Source organism: Chanodichthys erythropterus, chromosome 4 (assembly GCF_024489055.1).
Source record: "Chanodichthys erythropterus isolate Z2021 chromosome 4, ASM2448905v1, whole genome shotgun sequence".
NCBI lineage: Eukaryota > Metazoa > Chordata > Actinopteri > Cypriniformes > Xenocyprididae > Chanodichthys > Chanodichthys erythropterus.
In genome coordinates, this window is record NC_090224.1 from 15,187,495 (window position 1) to 15,205,362 (window position 17,868).

Here is a 17,868-nt window from a genome sequence, read left to right on the forward strand (position 1 = left end):
CCGCACGTGGCGCACAAAGACTATCAGCATGAGTTCCCCTCCCTGCAACCACAAAGCCTGATTGCATATACCCAAAGGAAAGCCTTAACCTAATTTCTTTGTTATAGATGCAAAAAGTGTTTCCCCAACTTGTGCACACTGACAATTCCTAATTCTCTCGCTCGCACTCGTTTTTTCTTTCTCACAGAGGCAGTCTCCTTTAAATACTGTCCTTTTTTTAAATGGGCCCTGGGACGTTACCCTTGATAGTAGCTGTAATTACGTGCGGACAATGTTGATTGGTATGAGCTGTTCATTACCTTTGCGGAGGTGCTTCATGTACTATATTAATTAAAGCCGTAATGGCCAATATGGCTTCCCGATTAGTGTTTCTACATGCCTCAGGGATCAAGCCATCAATATCGTCCGCCTGCTTGGAGGATTCAGAGCTTCAACAATTATATTCTTCTGTAGAATTTTCCTGTGCTCACCCCTGAAACATCAACAGCTCTGATAAACGCTCAATGGACACTAACATTGCCATGCAGCCGAGTACTCCGGCAGTCACTCAAACTGCTACCTATAGACTGATTGGGAGAGACTTTCAAATGGATTTCCAATTACACAGATGTTCTAGAATCTCTCCTGATCACTGATTGAGGCAATCAGGAACCTCATTGGACACCGGGAGCGCTGCTGAATTATGTTTGAGGAAGTTAACCGAACAGAGTACGGCAGAAGTTTTTGCGATGCAAAGCTTGTAGCTCATTTGACTAATCTAATGCCAATAAATTGGATTTTGTGAGAGGATGAAATGATTTAGTTTTTGCACACATTGCTTAATTGGAGAGTTTTATTCATAAGGTACTCTGAATAAGGATACTGCACATAATCTGCAAATTTCTGATTTAAGATGCTTTTCTCCAAAGTATAAAGTAGTTGAAGTCATTTGTGTGAGAAACAAACCAAAAGTCATTATTTGTTATTCATGCCTCATGCCAAAAAAGCCCAAAAGTACTGGAACATGTGAACGTGTGTTAGATTACCAAAGTGATTACTTTGAATTTTAATGTCATTTCAACATTACTGTAAACTGTGGTAGGCAATTAATGTAAACAGCAATTGGTGATTCTCTGTTTGCAAAAGCATCCTAAGCTACAGTTCTGCTTAAAAGTTTTATACCCCTTACAGAATATGCAACATTTTGTTAAATAATTTTAACAAAATAAGCATAAAAATTGCGTGTTATTTTTTATTTAGTACTGTCCTAAATAAGCTATTTCACATAACAGATGTTTTCATACATTCCACAAGACAAAATAACTGAATTCATAAAAATTGCCCCATTCAAAAATGTACATACCCTTGAATCTTAACTGTACTGTCATTACCTGGATGATCCACAACTGTTTTCATGTTTTGCGATAGTTGTTTGTGAGCCCCTTGTAATTGTAAAAAAGGTAATTGTGACTTTTTATCTCACAATTCTGACTCTGAATTTCCCTCAAAATTGTGAGATTTAAATTCACAATTGCGCTTTATAAAGTCAAAATTGTGAGATAATAAACTCACAATTGCAAGTTATAAAGTCAGAATTGCATAATTAAAAACGTTGAAGTTGCGTCTATAAAAAAATTGCGTCTATATCTCACAATTATGACTTTTCTTGCAATTCAGACTTTTTTTCCCCTCAAAATTGAGTTTATATATCAGAATTCTGACTAATTTTCTCAATATTGCGAGTTTATATCTCACAATTCTGACTTTACAACTCGCGATTGCAACTTCATATCACACAATTCTGAGAAAAAAGACAGAACTGTGAGATAAAAACTTGCAATTGTCTTGTTTTTATGTTACATATTAGTATTCTAAAGTATTTAGATTAAGTTACAAAACTTGGGTGATTTAATGAAATATGTTACAAATTACTTTTTGAAGCATGTATTTTGTAATCTGTAGTGAAATACATTTTAAAAGTAACCTAACCAGCCCTGCATATATACAGTATATACAGGGCCTAAAACTTATTTACCGGACAAAAATATTTTTTATCAGCCATGACACAAAAACAGACAATTATGACACCAACATTTTAGATTGCCTTGTTGTTTGGTTAACATCAAAAACACAGACAATAGTAGTATTATTAGGATGCCATCACTTTAAGACCGAATGCACACACAGATCATGTGTTTTGTGTTTGCGTTCACTTACGACATAACCGACTGAATTTGTCCATTTGTCCAAGGCATGAAAGAGAGCTCAACTTCACATGCTGTCTGAGAGACGCGGCTTCAGATGTTAAACTGCGCGCGAGTTACAAATTCCTTACGTGTTCCAGCGCTTGAATATTTACATTGGAACGGCTGAAACTTTCATGATGATGAAGCACTGACCCGTCAACTGTACAGAGCGTGTTCATGTTCATGTGTCATAATATGTCACAACTATGACATATTATACCCAAAGATTCTTCATACAGTGGACTACCAGTAAAATTGATAAAAATTATTCTGATTTTTTGACGTGACCATGTTTTGCTTAAGTGTTATCTGACATAATTAAGATGATTTTTTTCTGACACAGTTTAACTCTGAGATCTTGTCATATTTTATGACCATTTTTTTAAACTGTAATAATGAATGAAATGTTCAAGGTGTCTGAATAAATTTTGGTTTGTGTATATATATATATATATATATATATATATATATATATTTATTTATATTTTTTTTTTTTTTTTTTTTTAATGCTGTAATCAAATAAATACAACAAATAAATAAATGACTGCAGCATTAGTGAGCATATGAGACTTCTTTTTCAAAAGCATTAAAATGTATATATATTGGATCACGCTCTGGCTTGGACCAACATCCCAGTGAACTCATGCATAAAACTCATATACACACAAACATCCTGCACTAATAGACCATCATGCTACACTGGATGTATTCTGCCACAGGGCTCCCTCTCCGTGATCTTAACGTGTAGTGAAGGCACTCCTTTAATGAGAGGCTGACCCTCCAAATACGGCCATGCTTAATTACATACAGAGTGAAGTTTAATGATTCTGATTACTCTGATTATGAAATGATAAAATGCATTGAAAATACAGGACAAAGAAGGGGGATGCTTAACAAATAAACAGCCACACACACACTTTTACATGCATCTCTCTCTGTTTTAGTTGCTTGGTGATGAGAGAATGATGAGAACAGGGAAAATAAGGATTGACTCTGCAAGAGAACAACAGTATTGATCTTGTATGCCAGTGTTAGGCTGCATAGCCTTTGTTATTGTAGCTATATTCCTCAAAAGGCTCTCCCAAGAAAAAGTTACAAGCATCTGAAGGCAAAACATATTAAATGAATAGCCTGTCATGATCTGCATGAGTTTCTTTCTTCTGTGGAACACAAATGGGGAAATGCTAATCAACACAGAGCCCACTGTTTTCAATAATAAAAGTGAAAAGAAAAAAATCATAAAAGCAGTGCATATTCCAAGTCTTATGAATGTACATGATTTGCATTCTCTTTTTTGCATTCCACAGAAGAAAGAAAGTCATACATGTTTGGATACATGCGAGTGAGTAAATGAGCAGATTTTTCATTTTGGGTGAACTGTGCTTTATATAATGAGTATTATCAATCAGTGCATCATGATTTTTATGCTTTCTAATCTTTTGTCAGGACAGAAAGGCGACTAAAGAGAATGATCCATGTGTCTCAGCGTAGCCGTTTGAGCATTACAACTGGAAGTATTTTCTCCTTGCTTTAAAACACTAGGCCACAGGCTGGTCATTTGGGATCAATAAAAGCAATCTTTTAGATTTGGCAACATCTAAATTCCAGTGTTTACTGAGGCATTCAAACTAGGCTAAAGATCTGCCACCAAGAGCTATGTCTATGTCAGTTCATTTACTGCAGGAAACGAATATTCCCTCACAATGCTGAAGCATGCTCCATGTCTGTGAACTTAAAAATCTGATAATGTGATCTGTTTGGTTAACATATATATATATATATATTATATATATATATATATATATTATATATATTATATATATATATATATATATATATATATATATATATATATATATATATATATATATATATATATATATATATATATATATATATATATATATATATATATATATATATATATATATATATATATATATATATATTAAATAAAATCATGCATCTTTAAAGCAGTTTAGGTTTTAAACTAAAAATAAGACCATTATTAGATGACATTTTTCAAATGTCAATTTTTAAAAACAAATATATAAAACGTTTATTTTTTTCTTTCTCTTGATATAAAGTTGTTTTACTTATATTTGTATTTAAATTATTTAGTATATTTATTTTTACATTTAATATACACTACCCAGCCAAAAAAAAGTCTCTGTTTGGATTTAAATAGGCAAATGCTTAAGAGTCTATAATTACATCACTATTGCAGTGATTATTACGTTTCTGGCATGTTATATGTTTGGCAATGGTTCTTCTAACCATAACTGATGACATGAATTGGCGCCAGACCTTAAATTCATTGAAAGTCTTTGGGATGTGCTGGAGGAGACTTTACAGAGTGCTTGACTCTTGCAGTCAATACAAGATCTTGACCAAAATTGCTGTAAATTACATCACAACATTTATTTTCTTTAAGAGGTGCACCAATTTTTGGTCAAGATCTTGTATTGACTGACTTGACTTGAGCATTTAGTAAAATCTCCTCAAGCACATCTCAAATACTTTCAATGAATTAAACATTCTGACTCAGAGATGCCAATTCATGAGTGAAAAACCATTCTTTCACAATTTGAGCCTGATGAATCTTGACATTGTCATCCTGGAATATGGCCATGATGTGTCTTCCAACATGGTTGTTTAAGAAATGAGAAGCTACACACTCCATCAATTAGGGATAGAAGAACGTCTCGGTTACGTATGTAACCCTCGTTCCCTGAAGGAGGGAACGGAGACGTACGTCAGTAGTGACCGACGAATTGGGGATATCGCTAGAGAGCCCCTATCAGCTTCGAGAGAACTAAAACAAGCCAATGGAATTGGCGTGCGATATTTGCATAATGCGCACCTCCCCTAACAGGTGGATATAAAAAGGGGGGCAGATGCAATCGCACTCTGTTTTTCGCTGAGGAGACAACCGGTGTCCGCACTGCAGCGAGGGTACAGAAACTGTGGCGACGGGACGTACGTCTCCGTTCCCTCCTTCAGGGAACGAGGGTTACATACGTAACCGAGACGTTCCCTTTCAGTCGGTCACGTTCGACGTACGTCAGTAGGGACCGACGAATTGGGATCCCAACTAAAACGCCACAGTTACGAAACCCCTTCCAGTGCCCAGCGCAGGCTCTAGCCGCCCGTCGCACCAAGGGGACGGAGAAGGGGGCGAGCTTACGCCGGGAAGTCTACTGCTGTTCCGATATACCCACTAAGTAAACTAGACTACACTGGGGAAGCGAACCCGTAAGGAACGCTGCGGAACCACTACCTACCCAGAGGGGAAGGAATTTACATGGAAAACATATGGACTGGCCCGCAGGGCAGAACGCATATGAGTCCCTGGGATGGCTCCACCTGAGTAGGGGGAGACTCATCTGACAGGAGAAAGCAGAAGCTCTGCTAAGGGAAAGACACGGGCTCACCGTAGGGAGTAACCGTGGACAATACACATATGGAATCACTCACGTAGAGGGATTGCAACATATGGAACCCAACCAACAGACAACATCGAAGATGGATGTTGGTCTGGCATCAGACACTCCGCAATGCCCGAGCCGAAGGTGGAGGTGGAGGAACTCGACAGGGTTCACCGAACGGGGAACACGACTGGAGTCAACAGATGCACATATCCTGCCCAGGGGGCGGGAGTGGCATTGCAAGCCGACACGAGCACAGGTTCAACGCGTCTACCGGCTGGTGGAAGCGAGTACACGGGAAGAACCAGCTTACACGTAAGCTAAAAACCCTAGCAAACGTGTTGGGTGTCGCCCAGCCCACAGCTCTACAATCTGTCAGCGAGGCGCCATGAGCCAGCGCCCAGGAAGAGGCCACTCAGGTGGAGTGGGCTCTCAACCCGAACGGGCAAGGCACGCCCTGGGAACATAAGCCAGGGCGATGGCATCCACTAACCAGTGGGCCATCCTCTGCTTGGAGACAGCCTTTCCCTTCTGCTGGTCTCCGTAACAGACAAAGAGCTGATCTGAGGTCCTAAGCTTCAAGTTCTATCCACGTAAACACGCAGGGCGTGAACTGGAAAGAGCGAAGCTAGGGCTGGGTCTGCCTCCTCCGAAGGCAGCGCTTGCAGGTTCACTACCTGATCTCTGAAGGGAGTGGTAGGAACCTTGGGCACATATCCAGGCCGGGGTCTCAGGAAGACGTGAGAATCCCCAGGCCCAAATTCCAGGCACGATTCGTCGACCGAAAATGCGTGCAGGTCCCCTACCCTCTTAACATGAGGCCAATACAACCAGGAGGACGGTCTAAGAGACAGTACTTTTAACTCGATTAATTGCAAAGGCTCAAGGGATGACGCCGAAGTTAGCTAAGAACTAAGGTGAGATCCCTAGAGGGTAAGGAGGGTGGGCAAGGAGGAATCAGTCCCCTCGCCCCCTCAGGAACCTGATGGTCAGACCGTGTTTCCCCAGGGCTTGCCATCAACTGCATGGAGATGTGCAGCGAAGCGGCAACATACACCTTGAGGGTGGAGGGAGACAGCCTTCGCTCCAAGCCCTCTTGCAGGAAGGAAAGCACAGATCTGACCGAGCATGATCGGGGGTCCTCTCGTCTTGCGAGAGGAGCACCATTCAACGAATAGGTTCGACTTCAACGCATAGAGGCTCCTCGTGAAGGAGCTCTAGCGGAAGTGATGGTGTCTACGACCGCCTGCGGGAGATCACCCAGAACCTCCGCATCCCGTCCAGGGACCACACGTGGAGGTTCCACAGGTCGGGACGCGGGTGCCATAGGAAGCCCCATCTCTGAGTCAGGAGGTCCTTCCTCAGAGGAATCGGCCAAGGAGGGGCTGTCGTGAGGAGCATTAGGTCCGAAACCCGGGTCCGAGTGACCAATATGGAGCCACTAACAAGACCTGCTCCTCATCCTCCCTGACCTAGCACAGGAGCTGTGCGAGAAGGCTCACTGGGGGAAAACGCATATTGCGTAGGCCCCGGGGCCAGCTGAGTGCCAGGGTATCCGTGCCGAGCGACTCGCCGGTCAGGGAAAACCACTGGCCGAGGGCAGTTCCTGGGGAGGCAACAGGACTACCTGGGCCTCGCCGAAGTAGTGCCAGATCAGCTGGACCGCCTGGGGATGGAGCCGCCACTTGCCCGCAAGTGGAGGCTGCCGTAAGAGCTCGTAGGCTGCACGGTTAAGCACACCTGGGACATGAGTGGCCTGAAGCGACCTCAGATGCTTCTGACTCCATAGCAAGAGATGGCAGGCGAGTTGCGATATGCGACGGCAGCGTAGACCAGCCTGATGGTTGATGTACGCAACGGCCGCCGTGCTTGTCCGAGCGGACCAGTACATGCTTGTCTGACAGCAGCTCCTTGAAGCGGCCCAGTGCAAGACATACTGCTAGCAACTCGAGGCAATTGATATGCCAATGCAGTCGAGGCCCCGTCCAAGACCCGAACCGCATGCCCGTTGTACATGGCCCCCCATCCGGTGGTAGAGGCATCTGTGTGGACCACAGCGTCCAAGGGGTACTCCCGCCCGCAGGAACAAAGGGTCCGACCACCGGATGAGGGTAGGGCGGCAGCTCCGTGTCACGAGGACACTGAGCGTGCTGCGCTGCCATGGCCATCTCGGGACCCAGTCGCGGAGCCGGTGTTGAAGCGGCCTCATATGGAGCAACCTGAGCGGCGAAACGCAGCTGCAGATGCCACATGCCCCAGGAGCCTCTGAAGTCTTTCAGTGGGGCCGCCATCCTGCGCTTGAGCGAACTCAGGCAGTTCAACACCGACTGGACGCGCTCCTCAGAGAGGCGCACAATCCAGGCGACCGAGTCTAGCTCGAGACTGAGAAAAGAGATCCTCTGCCCGGGGGCGAGTTTGCTCTTGTCCCAGCTGACCCAAAGACCCAACAGGCTGAGGTGAGCTAAACCATCTCCCTGTGTACGCACAACTGCTTCGCGAGCTGGCCAGGAACAACCAGTCGTCGAGGCAGTCGAGAATGCGAACGCCCTGTTCCTTGAGGGGAACAATGGCCACCTCCGCAACCGTGTAAGGCGTGGAGCGACAGGGCCAGCCCGAAGGGTAGGAGTTTGTACTGACATGCTCGACCCGAGCGCAGAATCGAGACATGAAAGTATGCATCCTTCAGGTCGAATGCTGCAAACCAAACCCCGGGACGGACGCACTCGAAAATGCGCTTCTGCATGAGCACCTTAAACGGCAGCCTGAAGGTACCGGTTCAAGACGCGCAGATCCAGGATTGGCCATAGCCCACCGCCCTTTAGGGTACAATGAAGTAGGGCTGAACCTGACTTCAAATCGGCTGGAGGGACCGGCTCGATTGTATCCCTCGCCAGGAGGACAGCAATCTCCACTCGGAGAACAGGTGCAATGTCCAACGACACCTAAGTGAAGTGGACACCCCTGGACGCCGGAGGACACCGGGCGAAATGAATCGCATAGCCGAGTCTGATAGTACGCATGAGCCAGCGGAACGGGCTGGGGGCACTAACCAGGCCTCCAGACACCGAGCCAGCAGAACCAAACGCACCACAGACGTACCGGGGGTGGGGCAGCGAACCAGAGTACGGGGACCCGACTCGGGCGGCGTGGTAGCGGCCCAGAGTGTGATCAGACTCTGCGAGGTAGCAGTGCGTATGGGAGACGGCACACGGGGCGCGGCCTGCACCAACACACTGACACCTGCTGGCGAGGTGAGAGGGGGCTGGGAGTAGCAACGCGGGGCGCTGCACATCGCCAGCCACACTCTTGGGACGTAGAGGATCGGAAAACAGTTCTTAGTGGGTACCGCTGGACTCCGGAGAGCCAGCGGCGGAACAGACCAATTCTCCACCCGGCCCTCCTCCGGGGAGAAAGAACCGTTTACGTCAGCTCCAGGTCGCCATATCTCCAGGACCGTCTCCCGCTAGTCAGGTGACTGCGGGTTGAGCGGGCTGGGTTCAAGGCCAGTTTGTGAGATGAGCGCATCGAGAAAGCACACTTTGACGACGGCACATCCCAGCAAGACTCGCCAGGGGTGTTTCTGGACCACCATGGTGGACATTGTCTGGCCAGGGGCCTGCGCTTTGATTTGCATCCTGCGTAGCTCAACCCCGACTCAGAACTACCCACATGCAATGAGTGCTTTGACCTACTGCAGACTTGCCAGGGGCCAAGACTCATGCAGGGCAGAGGTGGTGTGCCCGTAGCACTGCCACCCCACCCTAGGGGGTAGTGAGAGAAAAAACTTGTAGTGCAGATTATGACCCTCTTGGCGTTCCATATTAACGCCAAAAAAGGCCACAAACTGCCAAGTTTTTTCATGCACATCCGGGCTAAGCCAGGGGGCGCGGCAAGGCGAGTACGCGTCGCACGACACCCCCGGGGGCCCGGGAAAGCATGGTTGCCAAGTCTGAATCCGATTCGGCATGAGCACGCCACAACCGTGGGACGCTCAGCCTCATCTTCATGTTCAGAGCCCAACAATACTCTCTCCAATGTAGCAGTCGACATCTGATCCTCTGCTGGAGCCCTGACTAAGATGTTAGGTCCTCCATATTTATTTTAAGGAGGACCAGCAACACATGCAGAAGCTACCAGCCATGTTGGACAGTGAACGTGGCCGCCCAACTGGACGACACACGGCACCCTGGGCACCGACGTGGCCATGTATCTAAACATGATCCACCCACGAACATAGTCACAACATGTTTGCGATGCACTAGAGGAGTGGGGGGCCCACGGAGAATGAGTCGGCGGGTATTGCCCCACTGTGATCCTCTGGTCACCCAGGCTTATTAACCAAAGTAGCACTTTTCTGATTCAGAAAAATAACTAGATCGGGGAATAAGTGAGGGGACTCCACCTCATTAAAGGCAGCCGAGTCTCGACCGTGCATCTAGAGCGCCAGACAGCGCGCAGGGTTGCCGTGGCAACGCGCGCTGTCAGCCGGCAATTCGACGGCACACGGCGCGCTGAGCGCTCAAGCCCTTACGAGAAAGGCGAACAAACAACGCGCCGACGTGGACATATTTCCATAAGAAAATATGACCACCCACAAACACAGTCTCAGCATGCTAAGCAGACATGAGAGAAAGTGATCGTGGCCGTCAGAGAGGATAGGAAACGACCGCCTCCAGAAACGCACAGACAGAATGACATCTTGAAAAAGACGCAGTGTCTGTCTGTGAAGCTCTTTTAGAAGGGGAAACTTCAGCTCTTTTGTGTCGAGACACACAGGGAGCGTCACGACGTGTTTAGAAAAACACAGGAGGAACCAGACCAAATCGCAGACCAACCAGTGGAATTACAGCGGAACGCTGGGAAAACAGTAGATGTTTCCACCCGGCTCACTCCAACTCGCGACCTCGCTGCAGGCGTCGTCACACCAACACAAGCGCCGAAACTTCTTCAGAGGCTTGAAGTTCAAACAGCCGCAGGACACCAGGTAGGCTCCGAAGCGAAAGACAGAGTGCGATTGCATCTGCCCCCCTTTTTATATCCACCTGTTAGGGGAGGTGCGCATTATGCAAATATCGCACGCCAATTCCATTGGCTTGTTTTAGTTCTCTCGAAGCTGATAGGGGCTCTCTAGCGATATCCCCAATTCGTCGGTCACTACTGACGTACGTCGAACGTGACCGACTGAAAGGGAACTGTTCCCAAACGTATAACATGCTAGAATGTAAATCTGTATGTAAATTAATGTAATTTTAGATCTCATACTTATATTAGAAGCATGCATTATCTATTTGATTATAGGCAAACCCTCATTAAAAGATGAACAATAATAACACACTCATGACTCAGTTATGAAGATATACTCACAGCTGTCTTCCTCTTCAGAAATGAGCTTCACAACATAACAGGCATAGATGAACCCAGCAAGCTGTGAAGAGAACAGAAAACACTGATTAGAATAATCAACTGTACTGATCGATTTGCCTATAGTAAGGTTAAGAGTAGTACACCAAATGGAACTGGAATAATAATGTTTCACAAACAGGTTTCAAAAACATTCCCAGCACTCCTTTTGCATTGTTCAGACAGACTGTCTGGTTTGGTTGAACCAGAAGTTGAAAAAAATAAAAAAATAAAACTAAAAATGGAAGAAACTATGGGGCACAGTGGCTTTTTTCAAGTGTAAGTGCCACAAGAAAATATTTCCCTATGCTAAAAATAAACTTTTATCATATTTAAAATGTATTTTTTTTTTCTCTCAAGAAACTAACCAAAATTATTGAGGAATCCAATAAAATGCTCTTTAAAGTGACAGTGTCCCTGAAACTCTTTCAACAGAAAATAAAAGCAAGGGAAACTGTTTGCCAAACCATTTCATGTGGTAATTATACCAGAATAAGAAAACAAACCATCATGGAAGACCATTAGTGGTTCATTCGGTTAATTAGATAAAAGAAATCACGTTCATATGTTTTGGTCAAATGAGAGAGAATCTGTAAATAAAAACAGGAGAGAATAAAGAGATCAAAAATAGAGGGAGGTAGGCTCATTTTCATTGAGGAAACAGGTGTTGTAGCGACGAGAGCTTTACATCAAACTGAGACACCGCCACAGGAAATGGGTCTTTAGAGCAATGAGGACAGAGCAAAGCAGAAATGTTGGAGCCTCATCCTCTCTGTCTCTCCAAAACACAGCACTTCTGAATCCTACAAGCACACGGATGCACAAAGCTCCTATTTTCCTGGCTCTGAATCACTCATCAGCAACCGTGTTTATTGAAAAAGACGGTCTTGGGACTTCAACAGTGATTAAGAGGGATAAATGTACAACGATGATGAAAAGATCATACAAGAATATTGAGTACTGTAAACACATTTACTGGACAAACAAAAGACTTGGATCTCTCGGAGCAGACTCTTTAAAAAGCTCAGGGAGCACAGCTGTGCTTTTTATAAACACTCTTCATCAGAGAGCCCTGTTGTTGTGTGTTAAACCCGTGATTTTATAGAACTGGACTGATTGGAAGTCTCTGATCAAATCAAGAGAAATGATAGAGTGAGACAGCTTGAAGTCCATACGTCTGCACTGCAAAAATAAGGCCTACAAGGGCTGCACAAACACAAAGTTTACTTCACTTTACTTGAGTTTATTTCAAATAACAAGGGGACCAGTTGCTTGGTAAATTTTACCTACACTTATGTTACTTTTCAAATTATATAATAACGTATACACACAAAATGTGGGAAGAAAAAGGTATAAATTAAGGTGTAGAAAAGTTGTAGGAGTTATTTTGTGCTAGTGTAGTTCTAAAAAGTGTGTATCATGAATCAATCATATACAGAGCACAATATAGTCTTTCATTCAGCTGACCTCAGAATTATGTTTTAAAAACATTTAAATACACTAACAAATAAATAAATCTTATGCTTCAGTAAAATCCATTTCAATTCATTATTTATAGTGATGATTTCAAATATATTATATTAATTAATATTATATAATAAACTTTTTATATAATACAATTAATTGACGTCATATAAAAAATTTAAGTTTATATTAAAATAAAAAAATACAATTATATTGAAATATAATTATATAATTTATAATTTTAAAAATAAGATTTTTTTAGTTCCTTTTTAAGACTAATTCTCTTATGCTCACCAAGGCTGCATTTATTTGATCAAAAATACAGTAAAAACATTAATACTGTGAAATATTATTACAGTTTAAAATAACTGTTTTCTATTTTAATATATCGTAAAAAATTATTTATTCCTGTGATGACAAAGCTAAATTTTCAGCATCATTACTCCAGTCTTCAGTGTCACATGATCCTTCAGAAATCATTCTAATATGCTGATTTGCTACTCAAGGAACATTTTTATAATATTATATACCGTTTTACAGGATTCTTTGATGAATAGAAAGTTCAAAAGAACACCATTTATTTGAAATGTTTTTTTTTGTTTTTTTTTTGGTAAGTCTTTACTGTCACTTTTTATAAATGCAATGCACCCTTGCTGAATAAAAGGATTAATTTCTTAAGTATGATATCTTACTGACCCCAAACTTTTGAACGGTAGTGTATGCTGTGTGGATTAACACTTCTACTAACAAAAAAATAAAAAAAAGGTTTTGCAAACCAATCAAAGCACTTCCAATAAGGACAAGAGAGAGACCACTAATGGTAAAACACAAAATAACCTTTTATGAGTAACCCAATACTATTACATGTTATTTTTAAAAGCAATGTTCCTCAACACTTTGCCACGGTTGTGTTGAAAGCAAATGTACTTTGACATACTCCAAAAAAGACCACCCAGACTTGAGATTATAATTAAGAGTCTGGGCGCCATTTGCTTTTCTTTAAGATACAAACTCGTGATCTCTCAGGGGATGCTCTAGAATGCAGCCGTGTTTATGTATCGCCATTTCTTATCATTTGAGCAGTTCATTTAACTAAACTCACAGAACAAACTGTCCAGGACTGCATTCCCGGTCCAATCCCTCCAGATAATCACAGTGCGCCGGTAAATGGGAGGATTTAGGATTCCGAGAATACCTCAAGGTCTTGCTCTCATTTACACGGAATAATGTACCACTCCCTCCTCCTTCCCAGCGGCAGTGGAGAGCATGGGGCCGCGCTCACACACATGCAATCTGTATCCAGACAGGGTCATTTACATAATACCGCACAGCTATGTGAAGGACAAGGACCCAATTTGGTGTCACCTCGGCTCAGCATGTATTGGGCCAGACAGTATTCTGGTTCCCAGTTCCTTGGATACAACAACCAGCATGGATGATTAGACAATGGAGATGGATAGCAGCTAGCAACTGTGTGTTTGTGTGGGGAAAAAGGGGCGGATTCAACATAAACAAAACAGACCGCTCTTTTGATTACCTGATGCTATCATCTGCCCATTGTGTTTGCAAAAGATGTAAACCAAACTAGTGGGCTGTAAATATAGTCTGTACTAGCTGTGTGATAAAGAGCAGCGAAAAAGACTTGCAATGGAATAGTGAAAACTGTTTACCACAATATGGCAAAAAAACATATATATATTATACTAATATACTAATACTAATTATACATGCTAAAAAAAAGCATGGCTAAATGAAATACACAAATAAAATGTAATGTAGAACAACTAATGTAGAACCTCGAAATGGCAAGAAATACTGCTAAATGTATATAGGTATTGTAGATTAAAAATGATACATTTCAACTTTAACTCTTGTCTGATTAAAAACAGTCAAGAAAAATACTATACAATGTACACATTACGACACACACACACAAAATACTACACAAAAATACAGTGTAAATGGAAGGTCAAGTAAAGCACACTGCATTGTGGGATACATATTCCACACTGTGTGCTCAACTGTCATCTGGTTATTCAATGCATGCAGAAAAATTAAGGACTGTGGGAATGTAATAATAAGAAATGAGAATAAGAGTGGAATTGTAGTGTGCTACTCTGAACAGCTCAGAATGGTACACACACATACACACGCACACACACGTTGTTGTATTGTGTACCCTCTTCCTCTGCCATGTCATTCCCAATAGACAAGACTAAATTTAGATTCTATACATGTGAATAATACATGCAGGGTTTCTAAAGAGGTGCTAAATAATTGAGGATGCGTCTGGGAGCAAGGATTGATCTCGATGCAAGTGTCTTAAAGTTGAACCTCACGCACAAGCTTGCTCATTCTTCATCGCCTGCAGTTTTGATTAATGAGTTTTAATGTTTAATATGTTTATCTTCAAAGCACGGGGCAACTCGATTCACTTCACAATGAAAAAAGGTTTTAGCACATTAAGAATGCAAATGTTATTGAAGCTACATCCGCTACAAAGACACAGAGACAGGCTATATGTCTTACATGACACAGAACAGCAAACTTGTGTGCCCTTTTTAGTACTGATTTACATCCTATAACAGTCAGAATAAAGAATTTAACTCCAATATAAGTACCTCTGAATAAAACATAAATCATTTATGAAAACAATATAAAAGCAAATAGCAAGTAAAATGTACGGCATTATTTGAAATAAAACATAGGAGTGAATTCTGACTTGAAATTGAAATTGATTGTCATTTCCTGCACAAGGTCATCTTTGATCAGCCTTGTACAACAACTCAAGCTTGAAATATTTTGGATAGTAGTTTTACAAAGCTACAATTTAACCACTAACATTGAACTAGTTTCTCCTGAAGGATATCTGTAATAATAAAAGAAGTGCAGTGCACTTCAACAAACCATTGTCACTATTATTACATTGCTGCAATTTTATGAAGAAGTTATTCCTTCTCAATTTTGCTCTTCACAAGCCTTTTTCAGTCCTCTCTGACCCTGACAATGAAAAGGTCTGTTATTTTTTTTTTTGTTTTTTTTTGCTGCTGTGCCTAAATGTAAACTTTCCAAAATTGTTCCCTATTCTTTATAGATACAATATTACACACTACAGTTCAAAGGTTTGGAGTCAGTAAGAATTTTTTAATTAAATGAATCCTAAAACTGATCAAATTGACAGTCAAAACTTTTGCATTGTTACAAAAATCTGTCAAATAAATACATTTTGAACTTTCCTCTAGTAAAAATAACTATACCAAAATCTATTTAAAATACATTTATTACTACGTTTAAAAAACAAAACATTAACATATTTATTGACATATCACTTAAGACTTACTAAAATAAAATTATATATCAGTAATATAATTAAACTTTATTTGGAGTGTTTCTTTACTGCAGAAAGCAAATTTCTTAATATTATGCCTAAAAAGTGTTTTAATATCCCTATTGTACAATCTTTGTGTAATATCAGTCTTTAAATGCAAGATACTTTTTTTTTAATTTGAAGTGTACTTAAAGTATTTGCAATAGTTCCACTTTAGTGCAATCAAATATTACAAGTATATCTTTAGTTGGACCTCAGCACTACTTATGCACATTTCAAGTGCATTTAGTACAAAATTAGTTGTTATATGGCAGACTTTAAGTATACCAGTTTAGTATACCAAAATTACAATTGCAGGGTATTTTTATTTAGCACATAAATATGAAAAATGTATATATAGTATACTTTGCACAAAATAAATGTATTTCAAATACATTTTTAGTATATTATAGTATACATTTATTATAGTATATATATTTTTTCACTAGGGTATGTTCATCAAAACAACCATATCAGTATAATAGAATGATTTCTGAAAGATCATGTGACACTGAAGAGTAATGATGCTGAAAATTTAGCTTTGCCATCACAGAAATAAATTACATTTTACAATCTATTCAAATATAAAAGTTAATTTACACTGTAATAACATTTTACAATATTGCTGTTTTACTGTATTTTTGATCAAAAAAATGCAGCCTTGGTGAGCATAAACATAACTTAAAATCTTTGTATGACTGCTATTCTCATGTGTTTCTTCATCTGTTCTTACATAACCTACTTTCTCTTTCACATTCTTGTTTTTTTTTCTGGGCAGAATCACCTGACTTAATCAATTAGGTATGTTGACACAGCATCAGTCAACCCATTTCTGTGCCAATGTGGATGACTGCTTCAAACAGCGCTCTCGCTCTTGCTGGCTTGGACTAATTCACATGTCCTTGACTTCCTCCTCGGCCGCTGGGCCTCTCTCCAGGTGGGCTGCTCACTCCTGGCTTTTATAGACTGCGCTAGTGAGCTACTTAACATGCCAACAGCCGCCCATGTTCTGACACACCAAACGTCTTCTGCAATCTTCCAAGTGCAAACACTTATTCGGGGGCAGTCGGCATTGTGTTTTTTTTTTTTTAACACCGCACTCTCAGCACAAATCAAGGGTGAATGGTTTATACACTCTTTATGAAATGATTTAAATAGACGACCGGTTAGAACGGCCGTGTTCTTGTAAATCGTGGACAGCTGACATGAAGAAATGCTGATTATATTGGCGTTGGGGTCGTTTATAGGGTGAGAGGAGAAGTGATGTGTTTTTTATGACTCATCGTGGTAAAGTCAAACTGTTTTTTCAGTAAAATGGTCCTGTTTTAAAATGGACTGATTGTTGCTTGGCACAAAGCAGACAGAACATCACAAATACGGCTAATGCCTTTTATTTGTTGCAAGCTCAAGGACACAGATGCTAAAAATGACTTTTCAGAAGCTAGAATGCCTAAACTGACAAAATAAAAAAGTTAGAATGAACTGTTAGAATGAAATACATTGAGTTCACTGAAATTATAATGACAACAATCAACAAACACATAATACTTAATGCTGCTCAAAATTAGGGTTAAGGGTTTGTTCAAATCCCCAAGTATTAAACTTCCCTGCATAAATCATCTAACAGAGACATAAAAAGAGAGATCTTGCTTGGGCCAGTAAGCAACCACCCGAAACATCCCATCCGAAAATACCCAAAACACCCTAGCAACCAGAACTCCCCAGCAACCACTCAGACCAGCATAACTATACCTAGCAACTACCCAGAACACCTTAGAAAAGACCCAAAACACCATAACAACTTCAAAGAATAACCTAGTAGCCACCTAGAAACTATGCAAAACACACCACGAAGCATTAAGACCACCTTAACTACAGCTAGCAACTACCCAGAACACCCTAGAAAATACCCCAAAACACCCTAGCAACCACACAGAACTCCGTAGAAATCAACTAGAACACCCTAGCAACCACTAAGACACCC

At 41.5% G+C, this 17,868-nt stretch overlaps 1 protein-coding gene across 1 annotated transcript in view; it reads right to left on the reverse strand.

Annotated features, from left to right (window-relative positions):
• Window positions 1-17,868, reverse strand: part of nkain2 (sodium/potassium transporting ATPase interacting 2) — a 172,557-nt gene that overhangs the window by 10,756 nt on the left and 143,933 nt on the right. The window contains exon 5 of the mRNA XM_067383178.1: window positions 11,018-11,078. Coding sequence (XP_067239279.1) covers window positions 11,018-11,078 — 61 coding nt within the window. The remainder of the gene's footprint in view (window positions 1-11,017; window positions 11,079-17,868) is intronic.